Raw genomic sequence first — 23,633 nt, 5'->3', positions numbered from 1 at the left:
GTTTTGCTTATATTTGTATAGTATTTCATCTGTTGGGGGGAGGTTCAGTATATAGAGTTAGTTCCATATTCACTACACAAAGCTACCAGCATATACAAATGCTGTTTATTAGTAAGTAGCAACTTATATTTTGTATAAAATCTCTACTCATATTTTTTATTATTATTTCAAATTATGTCTATCATAAATGCAAGCATGCATGCCTACAGATTATAAGATGAAACAATTTAAGTCCCACAGCGACTTATTGGATACACATAATATCACAATTGCAAAGTAGCGGTAATTCATTTGTCTCTAATGAATATATTTCTATTCATATGTCTCTATCAGAGATATATGAATAGAAAGAGACTTAAAGAGAGATATATTGATATCTCTCTTTAAGTCTGATGGTTATTTGTGCATCATACATGTTCCAATATGGGTTCAGTTCCATACACCACCTTTGATCAAAATACTAAGTGCCACGTTCATATAACCTCCTGTGTTTTCTTTAGAGGGAGCCCTTAAAAAATGCATAACATAACTTTTGCACCCATATGAATATGATCCCAAAGTTATTAAACTACATATTTGGGTTTCAGTTTATAATGTGAGGTCGGTGTAATTTAGCACTTGTGTAAAATTACACCATCATTTTACATGCAAAAAGTTTTTGTTTTTTTATAAACAGCGTTTTTACAGGGCTAGGGGTGAATCTTTTCTATTTTGCTATGTCATTTATGCAGCCACCGAAGGGGACAAGTTAGCCCCAATAGGTGCCAGTTCCAAGCCTGGATAAATGGCAATGGTTGACGTCAGGAAGGGCATCTGGTCGCAAAACTTCACTGCTATGATCAAATGAGTCAAAAGAAAGTGATACAAGGGCTAGGGTGTATCCCTTACTACATTGCCCTACAGCTGTGAGAAGTGGACAACTACTGCATCAAGGGCGGATGTGGTTAAAGAAGCGAGCACAGCAGGTTGAGAGAATGTTGCGAATGGGAGCATTGAATGTTGGAAGCATGACTGGAAGGGGGAAGAGAGGTGGCAGACATGATGAGGAAGAGGAAGTTGGACATTTTATGTGTGCAGGAGAGAAGGTGAAGGAATTGGGAGATGGGTATAAATTGTTCTACTCTGGAGTGAATAAAGAGGGAAGAAATGGTGTTGGAATTGTGGTGTGTGGCAGAATGAAGGGCGAAGTACTGGAAGTGGGTAGAAGGAACACCAGATCATGTGAATAAAACTGGGTCTTGGAGAAGAGCAAGTGGTCGTCTTATGTGTATATGCCCTGCAAGTTGACTGTACGGCAGAGGAGAAAGATGAGTTCTGGAATGTGCCAGATGAAGAAATGAGGGAACTGGAAGAAAACAAGATCAGGATTGTTGGAGGAAACTTGAACGGACACATAATAGGGACTGTGAAAGGGTGCATGGCAGCCATGGAGTGGGAATGAAGAACAAGGAAGGAGAGAGGATTGTGGACTTCACATTAATATTTGCTTCTGGCAATTGTGAACTCATTTTTCTGAAAGAGGGAAGAACATTGGATAACATTTAGAAGTGGTGACAACAGTTCACAGATTGACTACATTTTGACTAGAAGAAAACCTCTTAAGGAAGTGACAAATTGTAAGGTAATCCCAACAGATCAAGTGGCGCAGCAACACCGGCTGCTGTGTGCAGACTTTAAAATAAGGTCGAAGATAAGTAGCAGGCTAGAATAGTCACAACTGTTGTACAGAAAGCAAAGTCTGATTATGAAAAGAAACTTGCTCTGCATGCTAAAGACAACCCACAAGAATTCTATTGATATGCTGCAAGTAAAAGAAAGAATGAATATGAAAGAATAACTCTTCTAAATCCAGATGGCATGAGGATTACAGATGCAGAAGAGGTTGTTCAGTTAATGAGTGCCCATTTCATTAAAAGCTATCAACCTGGTGAGGAGGTAATTGGGCTCACTGTTACCTCTTCACTAGATGAAAAAATGCAGGTGTGTGAGGCTGAGGTATTAGAGCTGTTGCACAAACTGAATAACAATTCAGCAATAGGGACTGATGGAATATCAGCACATGTGTTAAAAGAGTGTTCAGCTGAACTAGCCATTCCTTTGACCAGGATGTTTAATATGAGTCTCAGAACAGGGAAGATTCCACAGGAATGGAAGGAATGTATGGAATTCCATTGCACAAGGGTGCAAAGACTGATGTATCCAACTATCGACCAATTGGTATCTCAGGAGTGGTGGTGAAGATTTTGGAAAAATTGGTTAGGGCCCTGCATTCAGAAATGGATTGACAGTGAATCTCTACTTTGCAATGAACAACATGGGTTTACTAAAGGAAGATCATGTTTTAGCAACTTGCTCATATTCTATAACAGTGTTACCATTGAACTAGACAAGGGGAATGGATACACTATGATACTTTTGGATTTTGCTAAGGCTTTTGACAGAATACAGCATGGCAGACTGCTGCATAAATTGGAGAAAATGGGTTTGGGTTATACAATATTAACATGGATAAGAGGATGGCTGCAGATATCAAAAACTGGTATATGGGGGGGATCCGAGTCTTAAAGATTTAAGGTAAAAAGTGGTGTACCACAAGGATCAGTGCTTGGTCCACTGTTATTCAATCTGTACATTAATGATATTGGGAAGGATTTGACAAGCACCATACAGTTATTTGCTGATGATACAAAGATAGGTAAGGTAATCAGGACTGCTGCTGATATGCAGTCTTTGCAGAATGCTTTGAATAGGCCGGAATTATGGGCATGGGAAAATGGATGTCAGTAAATGTAAAGTCATTCACTTCAGCATGATTAGATATCCAATATCGTATTATATGTTGGATTTGGCTAGAAGAAACTGATGACTAGGGATCTTGGAGTGTTAATAGATATAAGGTCATACTCATGGGTGTGTGAACTATGCGGTAGCACATGTCCTTGCAAAGCACAAAAAATTAATAAAAGAAAATCAATTAATTTTTTTAATTATATAAATTAATATTGTAATTATTATATAAAAAATATTATTATATAGAAAAATATATGTAAATTTTACAACCAACTATTGTTATTATAGTAAGCGAAATAAGATCGTAGTGCTAGAGCGGTAGTATTTGAAACTACTCTTTGAAACTAAGATATATAACAATATCGTACAACATAGTGTTAAATAGGGAAAAGTGCATTTTAAAACAGGTGTTTTTAATAATTTTAAGGAGTTTTTTTGATTTTAGTTTATGATTTTATGAACAAGTAAGTATATACACGTACTGTCATGACAATTTTTTTTATGTGACATTACTTGCAAAACATCTTTAAAAATATATTTTGTAAACTGCCGTTAGGTTCTCTGACATCAGAATTTTTCTTCAGTAGCAGTTTTCAATCTATATTAGATTTATTTATTTTCTAATGTTATCTATTTTAGATATTTTTTTTATCAGGTAAGTAATTTTGTTTTAATTTATTAACTTATTTTATAATTAACAAAATAAATGATAATTATAAACAAAATATCGATAAACGATAAAACAGTATAACTGACATAATAAAAGAGGATCTCAAAACCAAATCACAACAAGTGCCACCAAACTGGACAGAATTGTTTGGACTCTCCCAGGACAGACAGAAGTGAAACGAGTTCATTCAGCCTCATCATCATCCACATAGATGATGGAAGAGAGAAGAAGAAGAATTAAATCTATCGTATTTAATTCTAGAGTATGACTAGTCATGAGAGAGATTATTATGGAAAAAAATACCCAAGTGGGCATGAAAAACGAAAGCAAAAACAAGAAAAAGAAGTGGCTGAGGAACGTCAAAGAAATTCACTGTTAAAATTTATGAAGTTGAACTCATATATTTGTTCAGATATATCAATTGATAACGGGAGTTCTGAAATAACTACAAACAGTTCTTCAGCTTCAACATTAATTAATAATAAGAGTTCTGAAATACTCAAACGAAGCGGAGAACATGACGTGTTTGGTCAAACAATGAGTATTGAAGAACCTAAAAACTGAGACACCAGAGGAAGGTGAACTATTTACTATTGATGATCCAGCAACATGGCCCAAAATTTTGAACAACACAACACTAACACAAATTGTACGAAGTGGTCCACCGTCTCCTCCGACTAAAAATGATTTTCCAAAAGATGACAACAAGAGGTGTTTCCAGAGCTCACTATGTCAGGACAATTGCAAACGGAGAGAAGCAAAACAGAAGATGGCTCATATATTCAAACTCTTCCAACTGTTTTTTGTTTTTGTTGCAAATTATTTTCTTCTGATGATAATTTTTTATCTAATGATGGCTTTTCTGACTGGCGAGATGTAAGTGAAAGATTAAAGTCTCACGAACGAAATCCAGTGCACATGAAATGCATGTATTCATGGACACAAATGGAATGTAATTTAAAGAATCACAATACAATTGATCAGACAAATCAAAATGTCATAAAATCTGAAGCAGAATGGTTAAGAAATGTTTTAAGACGAATAGTAGCAGCAATTCTTTATTTATTCAAACATAATTTAGCTTTTAGAGGTAATTTTGATACTTTGTACACAGCCCATAATGGTAATATTTTTTGGAAAATCATAAAATTAATTGCAAAATTTGATCCACTTTTATAAATCATTTAATGCAATATTAGGTGAAAAAAATTATAGGTAAGAAACAAAATTCGTATCTATCACCCATTGTGCAAAATGAATTAATTGTTGATACGGGAAGCAAAATTGAACAAAATATTGTAAATATGATACAATAGGCAAGGTACTATTCAATAATTCTTGATTGTACTCCTGATGTTAGTCATCAGGAGCAAATTTCAGTAATTTTTAGAGTTTTACATATATTTGAAGCAGATATTGAAATTCGTGAACACTTTTTGATGTTTGTAACAACTAACGACACTACTGGTAAAGATATATATGAAAATATAAAATCACTTTTGAATAAATTAAATCTTAAATTGTCAGATTGTAGAGGGCAAAGGTATGATAACGAAGCAAATATGAAAGGAGTATATAAGGGAGTCTGTGCTTACATTTTAGATGAAAACGAAAAGGCATTTTATACTCCTTGCGCCTCTCATAATTTAAATTTGATTTTAGGGGATGTTGCAAAATCATCAATTATAGCAATAAATTTTTTTAATGTTATACAAAAAATATATACATTATTTTCTGCCTCAACTTCACGTTGGGACATATTAAAGAAATTTGTTAAACAATTAACTCCAAAACCGTTATGTGATACAAGATGGGAATGTAGAATAGAACCGGTTAGAGCTGTATGTTTTAAATTTCCAGAATTTTTAAATGCACTAAAAGAATTATTTAAAACTGCATCAGATAATACTATCAAAGTAGAAGTGGTTTCAATATATGAACAAATAGATTCATTTGAGTTTATACTAAGCCTTGTAATCTGGTATGAGCTTTTGTCAAAAGTGAATTTAGTAAGTAAAGTATTACAAAATGCAAAAATTCCCACAGACATAGCAACTAAGCATATTAAAGCATTAGTGCAGTACTTTGAAGAGCAGAGAATATCAGGATTTGATAGCTGTTTTGAGATTGCTAAAGAACTGTCAAATCTATTAGAAATAGAAATTAAATTTAAAGAAAGTCGAGTAGGTCGAAGAAAAGTATTTTTTGATTATGAGACACCTGATGAATCACACATAGGTGATAACAAAGATAATTTAAGGATAAATTTCTTTTTTGTAATTTTAGATACTGCTCTACAATCTGTCAAAAAAAGATTTGAATTGTATGAAATTCACCAAAACGTTCACTACCTACTACAAGTATACTCGTGGTTGGTATACGAGCCTCACAATCCAACTACGAATATACTCGTATGTCGATTACAGACCTCCTATACCAAGCACGAGTTAACTGTTAGTATATGTACCTTAATTTGGACCCTTCGCTTGTGAATAAAGCGGAGAGCACGTCTGGGGGCTTGGTAGAAGGGAAATAATTTCAGCTAAAATATAGTATATTATATATGTGCCTCAGAAGCCAACTACGAATATACTCGTATGTCGATTACCAACCTCCTATGCTAAGCAAGAGTTAACCTGCAATTTGTAAATCAAATTAAAAGTAATAAAAATAATCAAATGAAATCAATAAAATAAAAAACAATTTATTCAAATTACGAATGATACACTTTAAAACAATTTTCCACCACAATGGTGGTTTTTCCTGGCAAACAGGACAATAATAACATGTTTCGCATCGTTGTTTGTTTCGTGTACATACTCGGCATGGCTTTGTCAGCAATTCTTTTTTTCTGTAGATGGTAAAATTTCCAAATAATGAAGATCCTGAATCCTGCTGATATTCTGTGATGCTGTAAGCTCATCCATTCCAACAAAAACTGAGATAAATTGATCTCTAAATTTTAACACAGTCATTGCGTTTCCAGTAATTATATTATAAAATTTATGTGTATTTTGAATGCATATGTCAAAAAGGTGTATTTGCAATTTCTTTGGCCATCTAATTGTGTTTCGTAAGGCAAAATAGTAAGAAAACATTTGATCAGAAAGATCGATGCCTGACATACCCAAATTATAGTTCCTAACGATATTTGGTTTTCATTGAATTTTACCATTTCGATTTTTCGCTTCAACCATTTCAAATTTGTGCATATTTGAAATGGAAAGAACTTCCCTCTTATCCTTCTATTTGCAATAATGAATTCATTAAATTCATCGTTGCTATTATTATCATAAGCTTCTAATTCTTTATCAGTAAGTTTTCTTTTACTGGTCATGATGAAACTGAAGGTTTTTAGAGACTAGACACAATAAACACAATCATCAGCATATGTAATATATAGGTGGGAGTGATACCAGATTACTTGTAGTTGGCATATGAAACAAAATTCTGTCTGATAAGCTGGCTACGAGATTACTCATTAGTGACCTTGAAGACGCGAAAGCACTTGGCGTGCGGGAACAAACTATGCCTGAGGAGCATGGCAGTGAACATGTTAAGCCACAACCCAAAACCTATAAAGTAATAAAATACACGAATAAAGAAATAAAAGAAAAGATAAAAATATAAACAATAGATTTGGACAAATTGGTGACCTATTTCCAAAATCTCTGGACAAATGAGAACAATGAAATAAAATTTTATAAAACATAGAATAACCTAACAGATAATATCCCAATGTTAGAACTCAAAAATACAATAAAGAAAATGAAAAGTAGGAAAACACCAGGAGAAGGCATTATGAATATAGAACTATACAAAAAATGCAAGTGAAAAATTTAATGAAAGACTTCGGAAAATTTTTAATATGGTTTGGATGTGTGGAAAAACTCCTTACTCTTGGAAAAAAAGCACTTGTTATCCAAATCTATAAAAAATGAAATAAAAATGATTCCAATAACTATAGGAGAATTAGTCTGCTAAATACAGGAATATGAAATATATGTAGGAATATTAAGAGAAGCTAAACAGTATTGTAGAGGACAAACTTCCAGAAGAACAAAACGGGTTTTCAAAAAGGCCAATCCTGCATAGATCCAGTTTTTACTCTAAAATTATTAATAGAAAAGTGAAGAGAAATTCAAAAAGAAACACACGTGGCCTTTATTGATTATGAAAAAGCCTTTGACAAAATTAGTAGACAAAAATTGTTGAAGATATTAACTGATTTAAATAAACCAACCTAACTTTTACAATCCATTCAAGAAATATATACAGAAAATCAAATAGCAGTTAAATTAGAACACTTCTCAGAATGGAAAGATATATCAAGAGGAGTATAACTAGGATGTACCCCTCTCACCTCTATTTTGCAATATATGTGAAAATAAAATTATAACAATCTGGAAACAGTATAACCCATTTGGTATACAAATAACCCCACAAATGAAGATAGATCCACTACTATTTGCAGATGATCAAATAGTATTAGCTACATCAGAAGATGATTTACAAAGATCATTAAATGATATCTTAAAACAATATAATATGATAATATCTAAAGAAAAAATAAAATTAAAAGGAGAAAACCCAATAAGAAGAAAAATAGTGATAGATAAAATAAAATATTAGAACAAGTAAATACTATCAAATACTTGGGATGTGATTCATCATAGGAAAAAGACATAGACACTAAAATATCAAATTTTGTTAAAGTGAGTGGCATAATAATAATAATATATTTAAGCCATCCATAGTACAAAAACACACTAGAATCAGACTATATAATGTCTTGTCTAAACAACTCTACAATATGGAAGCAAAACATTGACCATAAAAAGGAAAGATGTAAAACGAATTCAAACAGGCAGAAATGAAATTTCTCAGAAAAACAGCTGGATATACCAAGTGGGTCCATAAAACAAATGAAGAAATTTTAAAATCCTTGAATATAAAAGCAGTTACTACATAAGACAGTATAAAAAAAGTGGTTCGAACATTTAAATCAAATGGACAACAGCAGACTACCAAAAATATTATAAATATATAAAATAAGTGTAAAAAGAAGTTTCCGAAGACCAAGAAAGAGATGGCATGAGACTGGAACAGGCCACCTAGCCTAAAATCTATGTTAGGAAGAAGAAGAAGAAGAGTAAAATTGGTGATTTTTATCTGTGTTGTTGTTTTTTTCCATAGAAAATTAGTGTTTTATAGCATACTTGAGTAGATTTTCTTGTTATTATAGCATTTAGTATGTTTATAACTATTTTTATTGTGATATTGTAATATTAATACAGCCAAAAATGCAGAAGAAATGGAATGCTAACAAGAACAGTGAAGTAGTGAACAAGAAGATTTTCTCCAACTAAAGACTATGTTGAAGATGAAATTGAAAATAATTTAACCTCCAAAATCACTAAGTTAATGCAGGTTATTAGATAGACGATGAGGGACTTTCAGAAAGTCGAGTGGCATTGAGGGAATTACAGAAATTCAGGTAAGTTAGTGTGTAATAAGAAAAATCAGGTAAGTAAAACTGATTGTAAAAAGAAGAATGCTATTTGGTATGATGACTCTATCGTAAAACATGCTATTGATGAACCGGTTATGATGTCAAATTTTCCCAGAGCAAAAATTAAAAATATAATGTAAGCAATTGAAAAACATAAAAGAAAAAAATCATAAGAAGTTGTAATTCTGATAGGTAACAAGTGTTCTATAGAGGCTAGTCAAGTGTGGTGATATTCATGTCCACAGACCATGCAGTTACAACAACAGATTTTATGACACAGTTCATTGTCTTGGTGAAAGGGACAATACTCAGTTCCTTAGAAACGCCACAAGGTAGGATGCATTTCATAAAGACTGTTAAATACATCTTGGAGTTTATTGTTCATGGCACCACAAACAGAGATCCTTGGCTAAGCTAGAAAAAAAAGAACCATACCATCAAATCACTACCACCTCCGAATTTCATAGTTGGGATTGCTAAGAGACAGCCACCAGGCATCTGTAGAGGATGCAGCATGATTCGTCACTCCATAACAGCTTTCCAAGATTCCACATACCACTATAAATGATCTTTGCACCACTTAAGATGATGCCACATGCTGGTTCAGGTAATGTGGGGCTTGGATTTGTTCTTTTAGAGAAACTTGTGCTATTGTTGTATTACTTATTTATAATGGTCAGTTGTGAATAAGTAATATAACTTATTTACAAAAACATAAGGCCTAAGTAATACTGTTTGTTTGTATAGAAGGCCAGATATTCTGATCTGAAACTTACAGACCATCTTTGGTGGTAGTGACAGTTGATTACAAGGTACTACATAAACAATGGATTGTTTCAAACAGCAAGAGCTGTGTGGTGTTACACTTATAATAGAGTAATGTTATAACTGAAGAAACATAGGTTAATCATAAGTGTACAAAAAAATAAAAAATAATGATGAGTTATACTAATAAGACACTCCTATATTTTAGATAAAGATAGGCAGTCATTCCGATTCACTTCTGGGAAGGAATCAAGGCTTCCACACCTTCTTTAAACAAATACTCAGATTTGTACTGACACTGCTGTAGTTGGTGCATTTCAGACAAAAGAGTATCGTGGTCCTTATCTGTTCCATGCCGAGCCGAGCCAGATTTATCATATCAGGAAAGTATATGATTGATGTTTTTGTATTCTGTTTTCTATTGAGCATCCAATTTGTCTGAAGTAGGATAAATGGCAGTCACAAGGAACTTGGTATACACCAGGGAGAGATAAAAATAGCCACTAAATTGTATTTTTACAATTACTGGAAATTAAAATGCCTGAAGTGTGTGGGCTTTGAACTTGACATACTGTTTTAGTGATATTTAGGTTAGGTTTATCTGAGTAAAATAGATTTTGTGTAGTCCTTTTTAAGAAATCAATTAATTTCATATATCATTTGATATTTAACAGTTCTTTCTGTAATTGATCAGGAGTCGAACAAATAGTGAATAGAGAAAGCCATTTATTGACTTGTGACTGCAATCCATCCTGCTTTGAACAAACTGGATGCTCAATAGAAAAGAGAATACAAGAATATTAATCGTATAATCGTACCACAGGAAATCTGATGAATCTGGCTTGTGGCTCAACATGGAATATACACAGACTACAATATTCTTTGGTCTAAAACATGCCTTCTACATCGTTGTCAGTACAAATTTGAGCATTTGTTGAAAGAGAGAGTGGAGACCTTGCTTCACTGCCAGAACTTGAATAGGAATGACTGCTTATCTTTATCTAAAATATTGGAAAGTCTGGTTAGAATAACACATCCTTTTTTTTTAATTTACCAGTGATTTATAAACATACAAAGCCAACAAGTTTAGCCAATGGAGCTATTTGGCTTCTTCAGGGCTTATAACGGTAAGAGAAAGTGGCTAGTACAAAGAAAATGGAGTAACACTATCATATAGATTGAAACAGACGCATAACATTCCACCATAGAGCATGTTGTATTAGTCACTGTTGTGTGAGTACGTTCTGTAGTTATGAGCAAAATGACATTCTGGCAAACTGAGCGATCTTATTCAGGCTTTCCATATGTCAGCTATTATCATTCCCTGGTTTCTGTTAAGATTTTCTCCATAACGGAGGACTACTACGGCTTCCTTGAAGTTTCTACAACTGTAGTCTTCTTCTAGATAAGGCATGGAGCTTCTATCCCACTCAGTTGTGTGGTTTGTCATCGCAAAATGATGGGCTAGACATGAATTGTATGTTCTGTTGTTATTGATATCACCTATATGTTTTTTTTTTTTTTTTTTTTTTTTTTTTTTTCCAAGGCTTCTTGACATTTTTTCTACATAGTTTAGGCCACAAGAGCATGGGATGTTGTACACTCCAGCGTGTTTGAAGAAAGCATTAACATCTTTTGTCAATCTTAAAACGCAGGCAGTCTTTACAGTATGAACGCAACTCTGATGTTGAAAGGCTTAAAAAGGTTTGCGATCTTTTTCAACACTGTATCTGCATAAGGAATAACTATTGAAGATCTGTATTGAGTGGTGGTAGGTTGTTGTTGTGGGGGATTGCTATGAAGAATCCTATTGATTAAATTCTTTGGATAGCCATTGTATATTAATGTCTCTGATATTTGAGTAAGTTCATCATAGAATTCTTTTTCTTCTGAGAAGATGTTGGTGGCTCTATTTTTGATCATATGTATTATGCTTAGCCTCTGGGAAATATGGTGAGTTGATTTGAGACGGTAGCGTCCTGTGTGTGTGTTGGTTTGCGGTAGACTGTTAGTTTGATTTCTCCGTCTGCTAGTTTCTTGATTAGGGTATCCAGAAATGGTAGTTGATTATCTTTTTCCAGTTCCAAAGTGAATTGTATTTTTTGATGGAAAGCATTAATTTTTGTGAAAAAGTCCAAAAGAGATGTTTTTGTGTCCAGCCAAATTATGAAGACATCATCTACAAACCTTCACCATACTAAAGGTGTTGGTCTAATTTTGAAAGGATGTCCGTTTCTAGCTTTTCCATGAACAGATCTGCACAGGGCAGTGAGAGGGGACTGTCCATAGCTAAACCATTTAGTTGTTCATATATCGTGTCATTCCATTTAAAATAATTAGATTTGAGGCAATGACGAAAAAGGTGAGCCATATCTTCCGGAAAGAGATTGTATAGGATACTGATAACTGCTTCTACTGGGATGTTGGTTAGAAACCGACATACTTGAGAAAAGATTTAATTTTGCCATCGCCCCAGATTATATTCCTAAGATTGACATCATCAGTTACATAGAGAAAGCACTCTCATCCTTTCCAGAATCAATGGCAAATGATCTTAGATTATAAAGTGGTATTATCCTTTCAACTTCAAGACCTCCAAAACTAAACATAACACCTCAAGAAATAAGACTCTCTCAAACTTGAAAACGGACAAACAAATAACAATCTTAAAATCTGTGAGAGAGGTAATGCCACAGTCATTTTTAAACGTGAGGGATTACATAGCCAAGATTCAGAGTTACTTCAGATTCATCAACATATCACAGATTAGGGTCAGGCCGAACATGGAAAAACCACAAGGACACTGATAACCTATTACGGAACATGACTAGTTGGTCCAAAGACTTACAATGGAATCTGAGGTCACTACACCCATTGACGCCACGACTGTATGGTGCCCTGAAAGTACACAAAAGTGGTGTTCTGCTATGCCCGAACATTGACAGAAGAAATTCTCCTACATATTTATTGTCCAAACACCTCTCTTACCTCCTAAAAGGACATATCAGAAAATCAGACACTTACATTAAGAATTCAAAGCACTTTATTGAAAAATTAAAAAGTATCCCAATCTTAAAGACAGACATTCTCGCTAACTTGGACATGGTGTCTTTATTCACCAACATCTTAGTAGAAGAAGTTATCAGTATCCTATACAATCTCTTTCCAGAAGATACGGCTCGCCTTTTTCGTCATTGCCTCAAATCTAATTATTTTAAATGGAATGTCACAATATGAACAACTAAATGGCTTAGCTATGGACAGTCCCCTCTCACTGCCCTGTGCAGATCTGTTCATGGAAAAGCTAGAAATAGACATCCTTTCAAAATTAGACCCAAAACCTTTAGTATGGTGGAGGTATATAGATGATGTCTTCATAATTTGGAGGGACACGAAAACAGATCTTTTGGACTTTTTAACAAAAATTAATGCTTTCCATCAAAAAATACAATTCACTTTGGAACTGGAAAATGATAATCAACTACTATTTCTGGACACCCTAATCAAGGAACTAGCAGATGGAGAAATCAAACCAACAGACGGGACTCTGCCTTCATTTCAAATCAACTCACAATATGGTGAGTTGATTTGAAAGATTTCCCAGAAGCTCAGCAAAATGCAAAATACATATGCTCAAAAATGGAGCCATCAACATCTTCTTAGAAGAAAAAGAACTCTATGGTGAACTTACTCCAATATCAGATACATTAATATCCAATGGCTATCCAGAGAATTTAATCAATAGAATTCTTCATAGCAATCCCCCACAACAACCTACCACTACTCAATACAGATCTTCAATAGTTATTCCTTATGCAGATACAGTGTCGAAAAAGATCGCAAATCTTCTTAGGCCTTTGTTCAAACAGAGTTGCGTTCAAACCTGTAAAGACTGTCCGCCATGTGTTAAGATTGCCAAAAGATGTTAATGCTTTCTTCAAACACGCTGGAGTGTATACAACATCCATGCTCTTGTGGCCTAAACTATATTGGGCAGATATTTGACGCCTCGAAATCCGAAATAAAGAACATATAGGTGATGTTAATAACATAATAGGCAATTCAGGTCTAGCCCATCATTTCGTGATGACAAACCACACCATTGAGTGGGACAGGAGCTCCATGCCTTATCTAGAAGAAGACTTCCATTGTAGAAACTTCAAGGAAGCCGTAATAGTCCTCCATTATTGAGAAAATCTTAACAGAAACCAGGGAATGATAATAGCTGATATATGGAAAACCTTAATAAGATTGCTCAGTTTGCCAGAATTTCATTTCGCTCATAACTACAGAACCTGCTCACAAAACAGTGACTAATACAACATGCTCCATGCGTGTAATGTACGATACTGTTACTCCATTTTCTGTGTACTAGCCACTTTGAGTTTTCTCTTACTGTTATAAGCCCTAAAGAAGCTGGACAGCTCTGTTGGCTTTTGTATGTTTATAAATCACTGGTCAATTAAATATCAATATATTTCAGTTTAAATTATCTAATTGAGTGACCAAATATAGTTTAACGATGAACATCCTTTTTTTTCCTTCTTTTTACAGTTACGATTAACCTATGTTTCCTCAGTTATAACGTTACACTGTTGTAAGTATAATATGCGACTCTTTCTATTTCAAAATAATCCATTGTTTACATTCTACCTTGTAATCAACTCAACTGTCAGTGCCACTGACAATTGAGTTGTTTGGTCTGTAACTTTCAGACCAAAGTATCTGTCCATCTAAACAAATAAATATTATTACTTGTGCCTTGTGTTTTTGTGTAGATAAGTAATATGTAGAACTTGAATATTGTGGTTCTACCATGGAAACCTCATGTTGTGAACATTCATAACCTTGGTTCTGAATATTTTTGTACAGATTTGTGTTCTTCCAGTTGATGCCCAGAACTCTGCATTCAGTGCATCAGCTTATGAATGGGACATTTTACATATTATTCTTCATAGCACCTACAGTCATGTTCGGTGAGTGTGGTAGGTCATCCACTGCAGGTAGCACTTGCAGTAGACTCCCCTGTACTTCCATCTTAGTATGGTTTCACTGATTGGTGACCTCAGATGATCCAATTTGTCAGCAGTTTACCAAATAGACCTGCAACATGCCATCCTATTGCAATGCCTCTTTCAAACTCTGCCAGATCCCTTTTAAATCCTGTACACAGTTGCACTGATTTGAGAGCATCACATTCCTCCAATTTATACTGGCTACAAAGACAATTTGTTACATGACAAGAAGCTAATTTTATAAGTAAAATTCTATCAAAAAAAGTTTCAACTAGCATGCTATGTCAACTTTGGGAAAATGCAACTTCCTGACATGGAAGGTACATATACAGTAAAGAGAATTCCCATGAGTGGCAGTCACACATTTGAACACTGACCAGTGTGAACATGTTAATCACCATTTCTAAAGTGGGTAGCCAAAAACCACAACTGCTGATTTTCATAAACAGAAAGCTGAGATGCTGAAATTGTGCATAGGATAAGTATCGTTCGACCAGAATCTGTATGAAGGTAAATAAGGTGAATTTTAGCAAATAAAATGGGATTTGATGTTGTGGAAATGTCCTGCCTGTTACTGGACTTGGTTTTCTGGTAATTTCCTGATTTGAAAATAAAGTCACATCAAGGTTATTTACTTTGAAAATCCAAATAGGTCGTTTTTAAAGTAAGTACCATGACATATGTGAGAAAATGGTTCTGAAAACAACTCTGACTACTCGGGAAAAACTTCTAACATGTTAGAAAATATATATAGAATGGGATGGAGGCTATCTTGAGATATAGAACATGAAAATAAGTAAAATGTGAACTGTTTTGATTTTTTTATTTCTGTGATATAAGCCTTTTGAATGGGGAGTATCACAATTGAGACATTGCTTTCAGCATTCTCCTTGTAGTTTTCCTCTTCGTTAAAAATTATTCCTAAATAGCAGAAGTATATATATATCCTGTTTTATTGATTTGATCTTTTTTATTGACTGCTAAGAATGCAGTTCATGCCTCTTTCCTTTCCTCTTTTCATAGTCTCTTATTTTCACCCAAAATTTATGTGAAAGTTATAAGTTCATAATACAACAATCCCTCAATTAATGCACCTCTGATTAGTGCATCATTTTTTTTCTATACCCAATTTCGATTAGTGCACCTATATCATCATCGTCCTGATCATCATTTATTTATAATTTTACAATTATAGATAGGGAATCAATCAAAACAAATAAGTAGTCTGTGTACACTAAGATAAGACTTGGAGGTTGTTATGACGTGAAGGAAAACCAGGCTTCTCTATCATATGCTAATTGACGTATCTCTGATGCAGAGAGTTGGTGGGGGGGAGGAACGGGGAGAATATTGCTAATGTATTTCCAATATGGAGTTTGGGGTCTTCCTCTTTTTCTTTTTTCATCTGTAGGTGTGTAGAGGACCAGAGCATCAAATAGTACAGAGGGTGGATTTCTGAGTTGGTGGCCTAACTATTTTATTTGGTTTCTTTGAACAGTGCTGACTAAAGGATCTTGCTGATATTTCTACTATTTTAGAAAGGATCATCTAATATAGTAGAATTGGGAATATGATCTTCCCAGGAGTAATCCAGGATATTTCTTAGACAAGTAGTTCCAAAGCTATTTATAATATTGGTTGTTGCTTTTGTTGAGATGTTCCAGGTCTGGGAGCCGTACAGAAAGATAGACTGGCTGATGCACTTCTAAAGACGAATCTTCGTCTCCTTTGAGAGAGGCTCGACTTCTACTTTATCAAGACTTGTGGAACTGTAGTGCTTTCTGTTTTCTTGTCTGTTAAGGAATCTGAGATGTGTGATCCAAGGTATACAAAGTTGTCTACTTCTTCAAGGTGATCATTTTGATTTATATAGATTTCCCCTCTATCTGATGTTTTATATAAATCAAAATCAACAGCCTTAGGAGAACCGCAGAAATATTATTCAATATTTCTGCAGTTCTCCTAAGGCTGTTGAACTGGTTTTGGGCATCTGTAATGTTGGAGTCAATGAGGACTATATCATCTGTAAAGTCCAGGTCTTCAAGGTGCATCTGTATATGAGTCTTTGATAAGGATTCCAGATTTAACTTGCATTAATTTAAAAATATAGTCAATTACTATGTTGAGATATGGGGCCAGGGTATCTCTCTGTACGACTTCTGTGGTGATGGGAAAACTGTGTGTTTTGTCTCCGTTAACTAGTACTGTGGCCTGATAAGTTTAAGTGGAATGCCATTAAATTTGAGTGTTTCCCATAGTCATTCCCTTTCAACAGAATCAAATGCTTTAGTAAAGTCAATAAAGTTTAAAAGCAATGGTAGATTCTTGCCCTTTGAAACTTCTATTAGTCTTCTGATGCAGTGAGTGTGTTCTAGAGTACCAGGTTTTTGAGGAATCCAGCCTAGTTTGTACGAAGTAATGGAGTTATATGTAGTTCAATTCTATTTAATATCATTCTATTATAGAATTTTCTCTCTGTACATTTTTATGTCTAACTATTTTAAAACAATCGCTCATCAGGATGAAATAATTTAGTTCTTCTTCTTCTTCAACTTTTTCGTTCTGTCCAATGCTGGACGAAGGTCTCCCCCATGATTTTCCAGATCACTCAGTTTTCTGCCTCTCCCATCCATCTCACTCCTGCAATTTGTTCTAGTTCATCCCTCCACCTTCTTCTTGATCTTCCTCTTTGTCTTGCTCCATCCATTGGTCTCCACTTTGCTGTTTTTCTAGTCTATCTCTTATCACTGCATCTGGCAATATGGCCAGTCCATCTCCACTTAGCCTGTAATGTATTTTACAATATCCGTGACACCTGTTTGAGATCTTATCCAGGTATTTGTCTTCCTATCTCTTAATGTTATTTTTAGTATACTTCTTTCCATGTGATGTTGTGTTGTTCTCAGCTTTTTGTTTAGGGCTTCTGTTAAAGTCTGTTTCTCCTCCACATGTTAGGACAGGAAGCATGCACTGGTCGAAAGTTTTCCTTTTTAGAGTCATAGGGATGTCACTTCTGAATATGTCTCTCATTTTCCCATAAGCTATCCATCCAATGTGAATTCTTCGTTCAATTTCTTTTCTTTGGCACTCCTCAAAGGATAACAATTGGCCCAAATACACATATGAAGTAACTTGTTATATTTCATGGTTTTCAACTTTGACAGTTCTATGGTTAATATATTTATTCATCATTATTTTTTTTTCTCTATTTATTTTTAATTCAATTACTCTGGAGGCTTCATTTAGCTGATTTAGCCTTTCTTCCAGATCTTCAAGATTATCTGCTATTAGGACAATATCATCTGCAAATTTCAGATGATGCAGTCTTTCTCCATTTATGTTTATTCCTTTTGTTCCCCAATCAAGGCTTCTAAAGAATTTCTCTAGTGCAGTTGTAAATAATTTGGGAGATATGGTGTCGTCTTGCCGGATGCCCTTTTGTATTGGGAACTTTTCACTGTTTTTATATAATTTAATTACAGAAGTTGCATTATTGTAAATATGTTTTAGTGTTTCAATATATGGTTTCTCAGTTCCCTGGGTTTCAAGTGTTTTAGTGTTGCAGATGTTTTAACTGAATCAAATGCTTTTTCATAGTCTATATAGGCCAGAAATAAGGGTTTATTGTATTCAGTGGACTTTTCAATGAGCTGTCTTAATGTGTGAATGGTCCAAAGTATTGTAATTCTTTCTAAATCCAGCTTGTTCACAGGATTGCATTCCCTCTAATTTAGATTTTATTCTATTATTTATAATTTTTGTGAAAACTTTATACAGGGTGTTCGGGATAAATTTGACATATTTATAATTAATTATATTTTTCCGTAAGTTACATGTATTAACACACACTTCTCTTCATTTAAAAGTTTGGACCCTTCTTCATTCATATACAAGATGTCAGAAAGGATGGATAGCTGGAACCCACCTGAATCATGGAAGAGAATAACTTGTATCATGATGATTCGTGCCCGCCATCAAAATAAGGATATTACGACTGCTGCCCAATGCTCCCTGAATACAGTAAAAACAATCAGGCATGAACTAGAGACTTGCAATGGTGACTACGAGGATGTAGCAAGAAGAAAGATCCCTAGCAGACGATCTGATTGCGTTCGTACAGCAGAATTCCTCGCAAATCTGCAGGAACAGGTGTTGAAGAACCCTGGCATTGGAATTCGGGCTTTGTTCGTGGAGTTGCTAACTGTAGTCAAGCCCTGGATAACAAGGGTAGCCAATGGTAGGCCGTATGTATGGCAGCAGGATTCGGCCCCTTGCCACACCTCTGGGAAAAGTCAAAAATGGTTGTCTGAAAATTTCTACGACTTCACCAGTCCAAATGTTTGGCCTCCAAACTCCCCAGACCTTAACCCCATGGATTATTTTGTATGGGGCGCAGTTGAAAAAGACACCAATCGCACTTCCAGTAATACAAAAGCCCAGTTAATGGATAAAATTAAAACAGTTTTTGCGGCCCTTCCCAGGGAGACTGTAGCATCAGCTTGTTCGAGGTTCCGAAGCAGAATTGAAGCTGTGATCGATGCTAATGGTGGTTATTTTGAGTAAATCTTGTTGATAGTATTGTAATTAACTCTGCCTGTAATGTTTTTTTGTCAATTCATTAAATTGAATAGATACAAAGAAGATTTTCTTTTTCCTTACGAAACTGTCAAATTTCTCCCGAACACCCTGTATATGGTGAGGAGTAAGCTTATAGATCTGTAGTTTTTAATTTCTTCCTTATTGCCTTTTTTAAAAATTAATATTAGAAGTGAATTTTTCCAATTTTTTGGAATGTTTTTCTGTTTTAGGCATTTATTAAAGAGTTTAGTCAGCTGTTTGATGACAGGGCTTCCTCTTCTCCCAGTTTTAAGAAGCCTACCATAATTCCATCTGCTACTGGGGGCCTTTCCATTCTTCATTTCTCGCAGTGCCATTTCCACTTCGCCTTGTAAGATCTCAGGGGCATCGTGTTGTTCCTCATTGGAGTTATCCATAGATGATTCTTGGATGTCACGATCTTTGTCTTCATAGAGCTCAGTATAAAATTCCGTTAAGAAGTAGAATAATAAATTTATATTCTGAATATTTTCATTGTGTTTCATCTTCATGGTTTGCTTTAAATAGGCCTTGAGATATATCCTAATTCTTTTATAAAAAAAAATTAAGGGTCAAGTGATACTTCAGTAGAAATAAGAAGTTTGAGGAATAAATTATACTTTTCCCCATAGGTTATTATATTCGATTAGTGCATTTTCGATTAATGTGACTGTTTTAAAGAACACATTAATCAAGGGATTGCTGTATTATTTGTATACAGCCATGTACTTAGTTAATATATCCAATTTTAATATCAGGTTTAATGCTGATTTAATCAATATTGTGGTCCACATGAATTTATAACTAGTAGTCAAAACTGTGTATATCCCTGCTCTACACTTGAATTTTAATGTCAAACTGTCTTCTTGTGCATACTTCAATTTCACTTATTGCTGTGCAACAGCTGAAATTGAAGTGTGAATGATGTGTCTTGTCTCCACTCGTATACAAGCTGCATCATCCAGTTATATCACCATTTTGCTTAGAAACCTAAGTAGCCATAAACCATGTTGGGATGTAGAAAGACCTGGTTTACTTTTTTCTTCCAGCATGCAATATGACTGATGTTTTCAGAGTGCCATGAGATATTCTGGTGAGACCCAATATTTCATTCTTTTCATGGTGTAGTTTTAAAATTAAAGCTATTTTGTATATTAGCCAGTAGATCATATAATGGACAACTGATGGGAATTAAACTAATTAGCAGTGATAACACTGCTCACCAGGATGTGTTCGACTTGTATTGTATTGTATATTTTATATTCCAATTTCAGCTCATTTTATATTTTATATTCCAATTTCAGCTCACTAGTCATGAAAAGTAGTTAGCAAAGTGATTTGGATTACATATAGAAGTCAGCCCCACAAAAACTTTCATCACTTCATAAATGTATGTAAGTCTTTGTTTCAACCTCACCAATATTCATTTTCATCTTCAATTTGCAAAACACCTACTTTTCCTTTAATAAAAAAAAAAAAATAAATAAATAAAAAAAAATCAGCTTCTTTGAGCTGTACTTATGTCACTGTCCCTAATTACATCATCTTTTTACTCTTTTCATCTTAAATGTGTTGCTCATTCATATGTTCACTTTTGATATATCAAAGTTTCCAAGTCAGAATTTCTCCTTTTTTGGTCTTTCCTTTTGTAAGTTTTTGTAAGTTCCTTTTGTTGGTAATGAGCAACCTGTTGCTCATTACCAACCTGTTGCTGATTTCCCATTAAATGAAATAATTGTATTTCTGTTTGTAAATATTGATTTCTCTTCTGAATTGTTACACTATTTTTTGATAAATTTCTCTCAATAAATTTTCATGCAGTCTGATAATCCTTCCAACCCTAAAGAAGCATCCATCCTCCTTCCACCTGCCGAATCTGTTCATTCTTCTGAAGCATCAGAGACAACACCATCAACACCCTTATCTCAGCCACCACAAGGAGAACTTAAAGAAGAAGAAGAGGAGGAGGAGGAGGAAGAAGATGAAGAAGTAGATGAGGAAGAGGGAGATCAAAAAGAGAAATCTCATCAGATGGCAACTCTTGATAGTGAAATAATAGAAACTACAACTCTTTTTATAGCTTCAAAGGATGCATTGTCATCAAGTCAACAGACAGAAAGTGGTGAAGAGCCCTCACAAGAAACAAAATCAAAAGCAGCTTCAGTTGTCGGTGATTCAATTCCTAACAGTCCTGCTTCAACCTCACAAAGGTATAGTATCACTATTACCCTTAAATAGTACAATATTAAAGTTAATACTGATGTTGAAGTTTCAAAGAGCAGTAAGTTGAGTTAAAATAGTTTGCTCACTTTTGCATCCAAATGAATCTACAACTTTGTCACTGTTACAGTTGGATATTTGTAACAGAAAATGGTTCTCTTTCTCAGATTTTAATAGTTATTGTGTTGGCTAAGATGGTAGAGATGTTAACTATTACTTTACAACACGCTGAGATTTCCATTTGTATGAATGGAAACAGATAAGTTTTTCAATACCAAGGTTAAGATACCACATACCTTTTCAATTGTTTGCAAGGTACTCTATTGCCAGGTTTTTAAACAGTAATAAAATATTTCCCAATAGCAACACAAATTTTAGCTCTTATTTACACGCTATATCTTAAACATGTGGTCTCTTCCAACTGAGATAACAGTTATCAAACTGAGATAACAGTTTGATAACTGTTTATCTCAGTTATCTAGTTTGATAACTGTGATAACCACATAACTGTAAGAAATCAAGAAAATTGACCAGAGCTTATGATTTAACATCTAGTCCATCCTTCTCGTCTTGCATCTCACGTTGGAGGTTTAATGGAATATTTACAGCACTAGGAAAGGATTAAAAACTAATTTTATCTCAGTCAATGAGACATCTTCAGGGATTACAAATAACTCTTGTAACACATGCAAAGACAACACAGTACTAAATGAAACACATCAGTGATGCTGAAGCTCTATCTAGTTGGTTCATGGTCTATGGGCATTTGCAGGTGGCAGAGGATTAAAGTGGGATTACTGACAATTATTGTTTTGCAAATTTTGGGAAGTTTATTAATCCCTATTTATTTAAATTTGGATTGATTTCTGAGTGCTGCAGATTCTAAAAACATTCTTTCCTTTTTAAATTTACTATGGTGGAGCATGGTGTTTTTCTTCCAAGAGATCCATCTTGTGGGTTGTATCCAATACATAGTCTTCAAGGCTAGATTGACCATAGTTGTGATTGCAGATGTATGACATCAGTGACCTCTAACTTTTAGTGCTATTCATAGCTTTACAGATGACAGACTTTCCATTCCTCTTATTCATTTGCAATATCTAATATTGCTCAGGTGATTCTGGCTTCAAGTTCCTCTTTAATCACTGTCTTAAACCAAAGTCCTAGGCATTATCAAGTGGGTAAGGATAACCTGGCTAGTTTCAATGCCACTAAAAAGCAGTCCTGTCTTATCTTCCAGAAGAAAGACCACACTTTTCTCTCTCTCTGACTTTTGACAGTATGCTTCTCATCACCTAAAATCAGTTTTCTCTTCTTGTATTAATATTCATATCTAGCCTATTCTGGCACAATCTCCTGTCATGTCTGTATCCTTCCTCAAAAAAAAAAAAAAAAAAAAAAGCTTGCCTTTTTGTTATTCTAAACAATACTTTTCTTCTACTCAACATTTTCAAATCTCATCTAAATCTCAATTGAATGTATTCAGAATAGAGCTGTTTCCTTAATAGATGATTCCTCTCTCAGTGACTACCTTCAGTCACTTTCTCATAGAATCTCTGTTGCTGCATTATGTCTTTTCTATACTTATTTCTCTGAATGCTGCTCCACTAAACTGGCCTCTCCCATTCTTTCCCTTTCCTCTGATTATGTATGAATATGCATAGCTGGTTTGAACTTATCAAACCAAGTTCTCATTCTTTATTCTAGATATAATAAAAAAATGATTATTTTATCTCAGAATTATTATCTTCATGATAATAATTGTATCTTAATAATGATAATAATAATGAAACAGGCATACCTCGGTCATATGACGTGTTATGTTCCAGGCCGCCAGCATGTAGTGAATTTCTTCACGTAGCAAATCGTTGCCATTTTTTTTTTTAATCTGTAGTTAAATGTAATGCATAAATAACATAAAAAACATTTATTTACTCAGATATGCAAACTGAAAAAGTTATTTTGAATAACTTGGCTTAAGGGCATATGCCAAACAATCTATCTACACCATTAAAAGTTTTCCAATTTGGCAATAAATTGTCACATTTACAAAGAACTGTAGAAT

The 23,633-nt window shown here is 34.3% G+C and overlaps 1 protein-coding gene across 1 annotated transcript in view; it reads left to right on the top strand.

Moving 5' to 3' along the window:
- Positions 1-23,633, top strand: part of Brd8 (Bromodomain containing 8) — a 575,604-nt gene that overhangs the window by 411,700 nt on the left and 140,271 nt on the right. The window contains exon 14 of the mRNA XM_090393081.1: positions 21,170-21,558. Within this exon, the coding sequence (XP_090249207.1) occupies positions 21,170-21,558 (389 nt within the window). The remainder of the gene's footprint in view (positions 1-21,169; positions 21,559-23,633) is intronic.

The sequence above is a fragment of the Typopeltis vanoorti genome, chromosome 5 (genome assembly GCF_054136105.1).
Source record: "Typopeltis vanoorti isolate ZY-2024b chromosome 5, IOZ_Tvanoo_1.0, whole genome shotgun sequence".
Classification (NCBI taxonomy): domain Eukaryota; kingdom Metazoa; phylum Arthropoda; class Arachnida; order Uropygi; family Thelyphonidae; genus Typopeltis; species Typopeltis vanoorti.
Note: the sequence above shows the minus strand (reverse complement) of the source record. Positions and strands in the feature narration are given on the sequence as shown.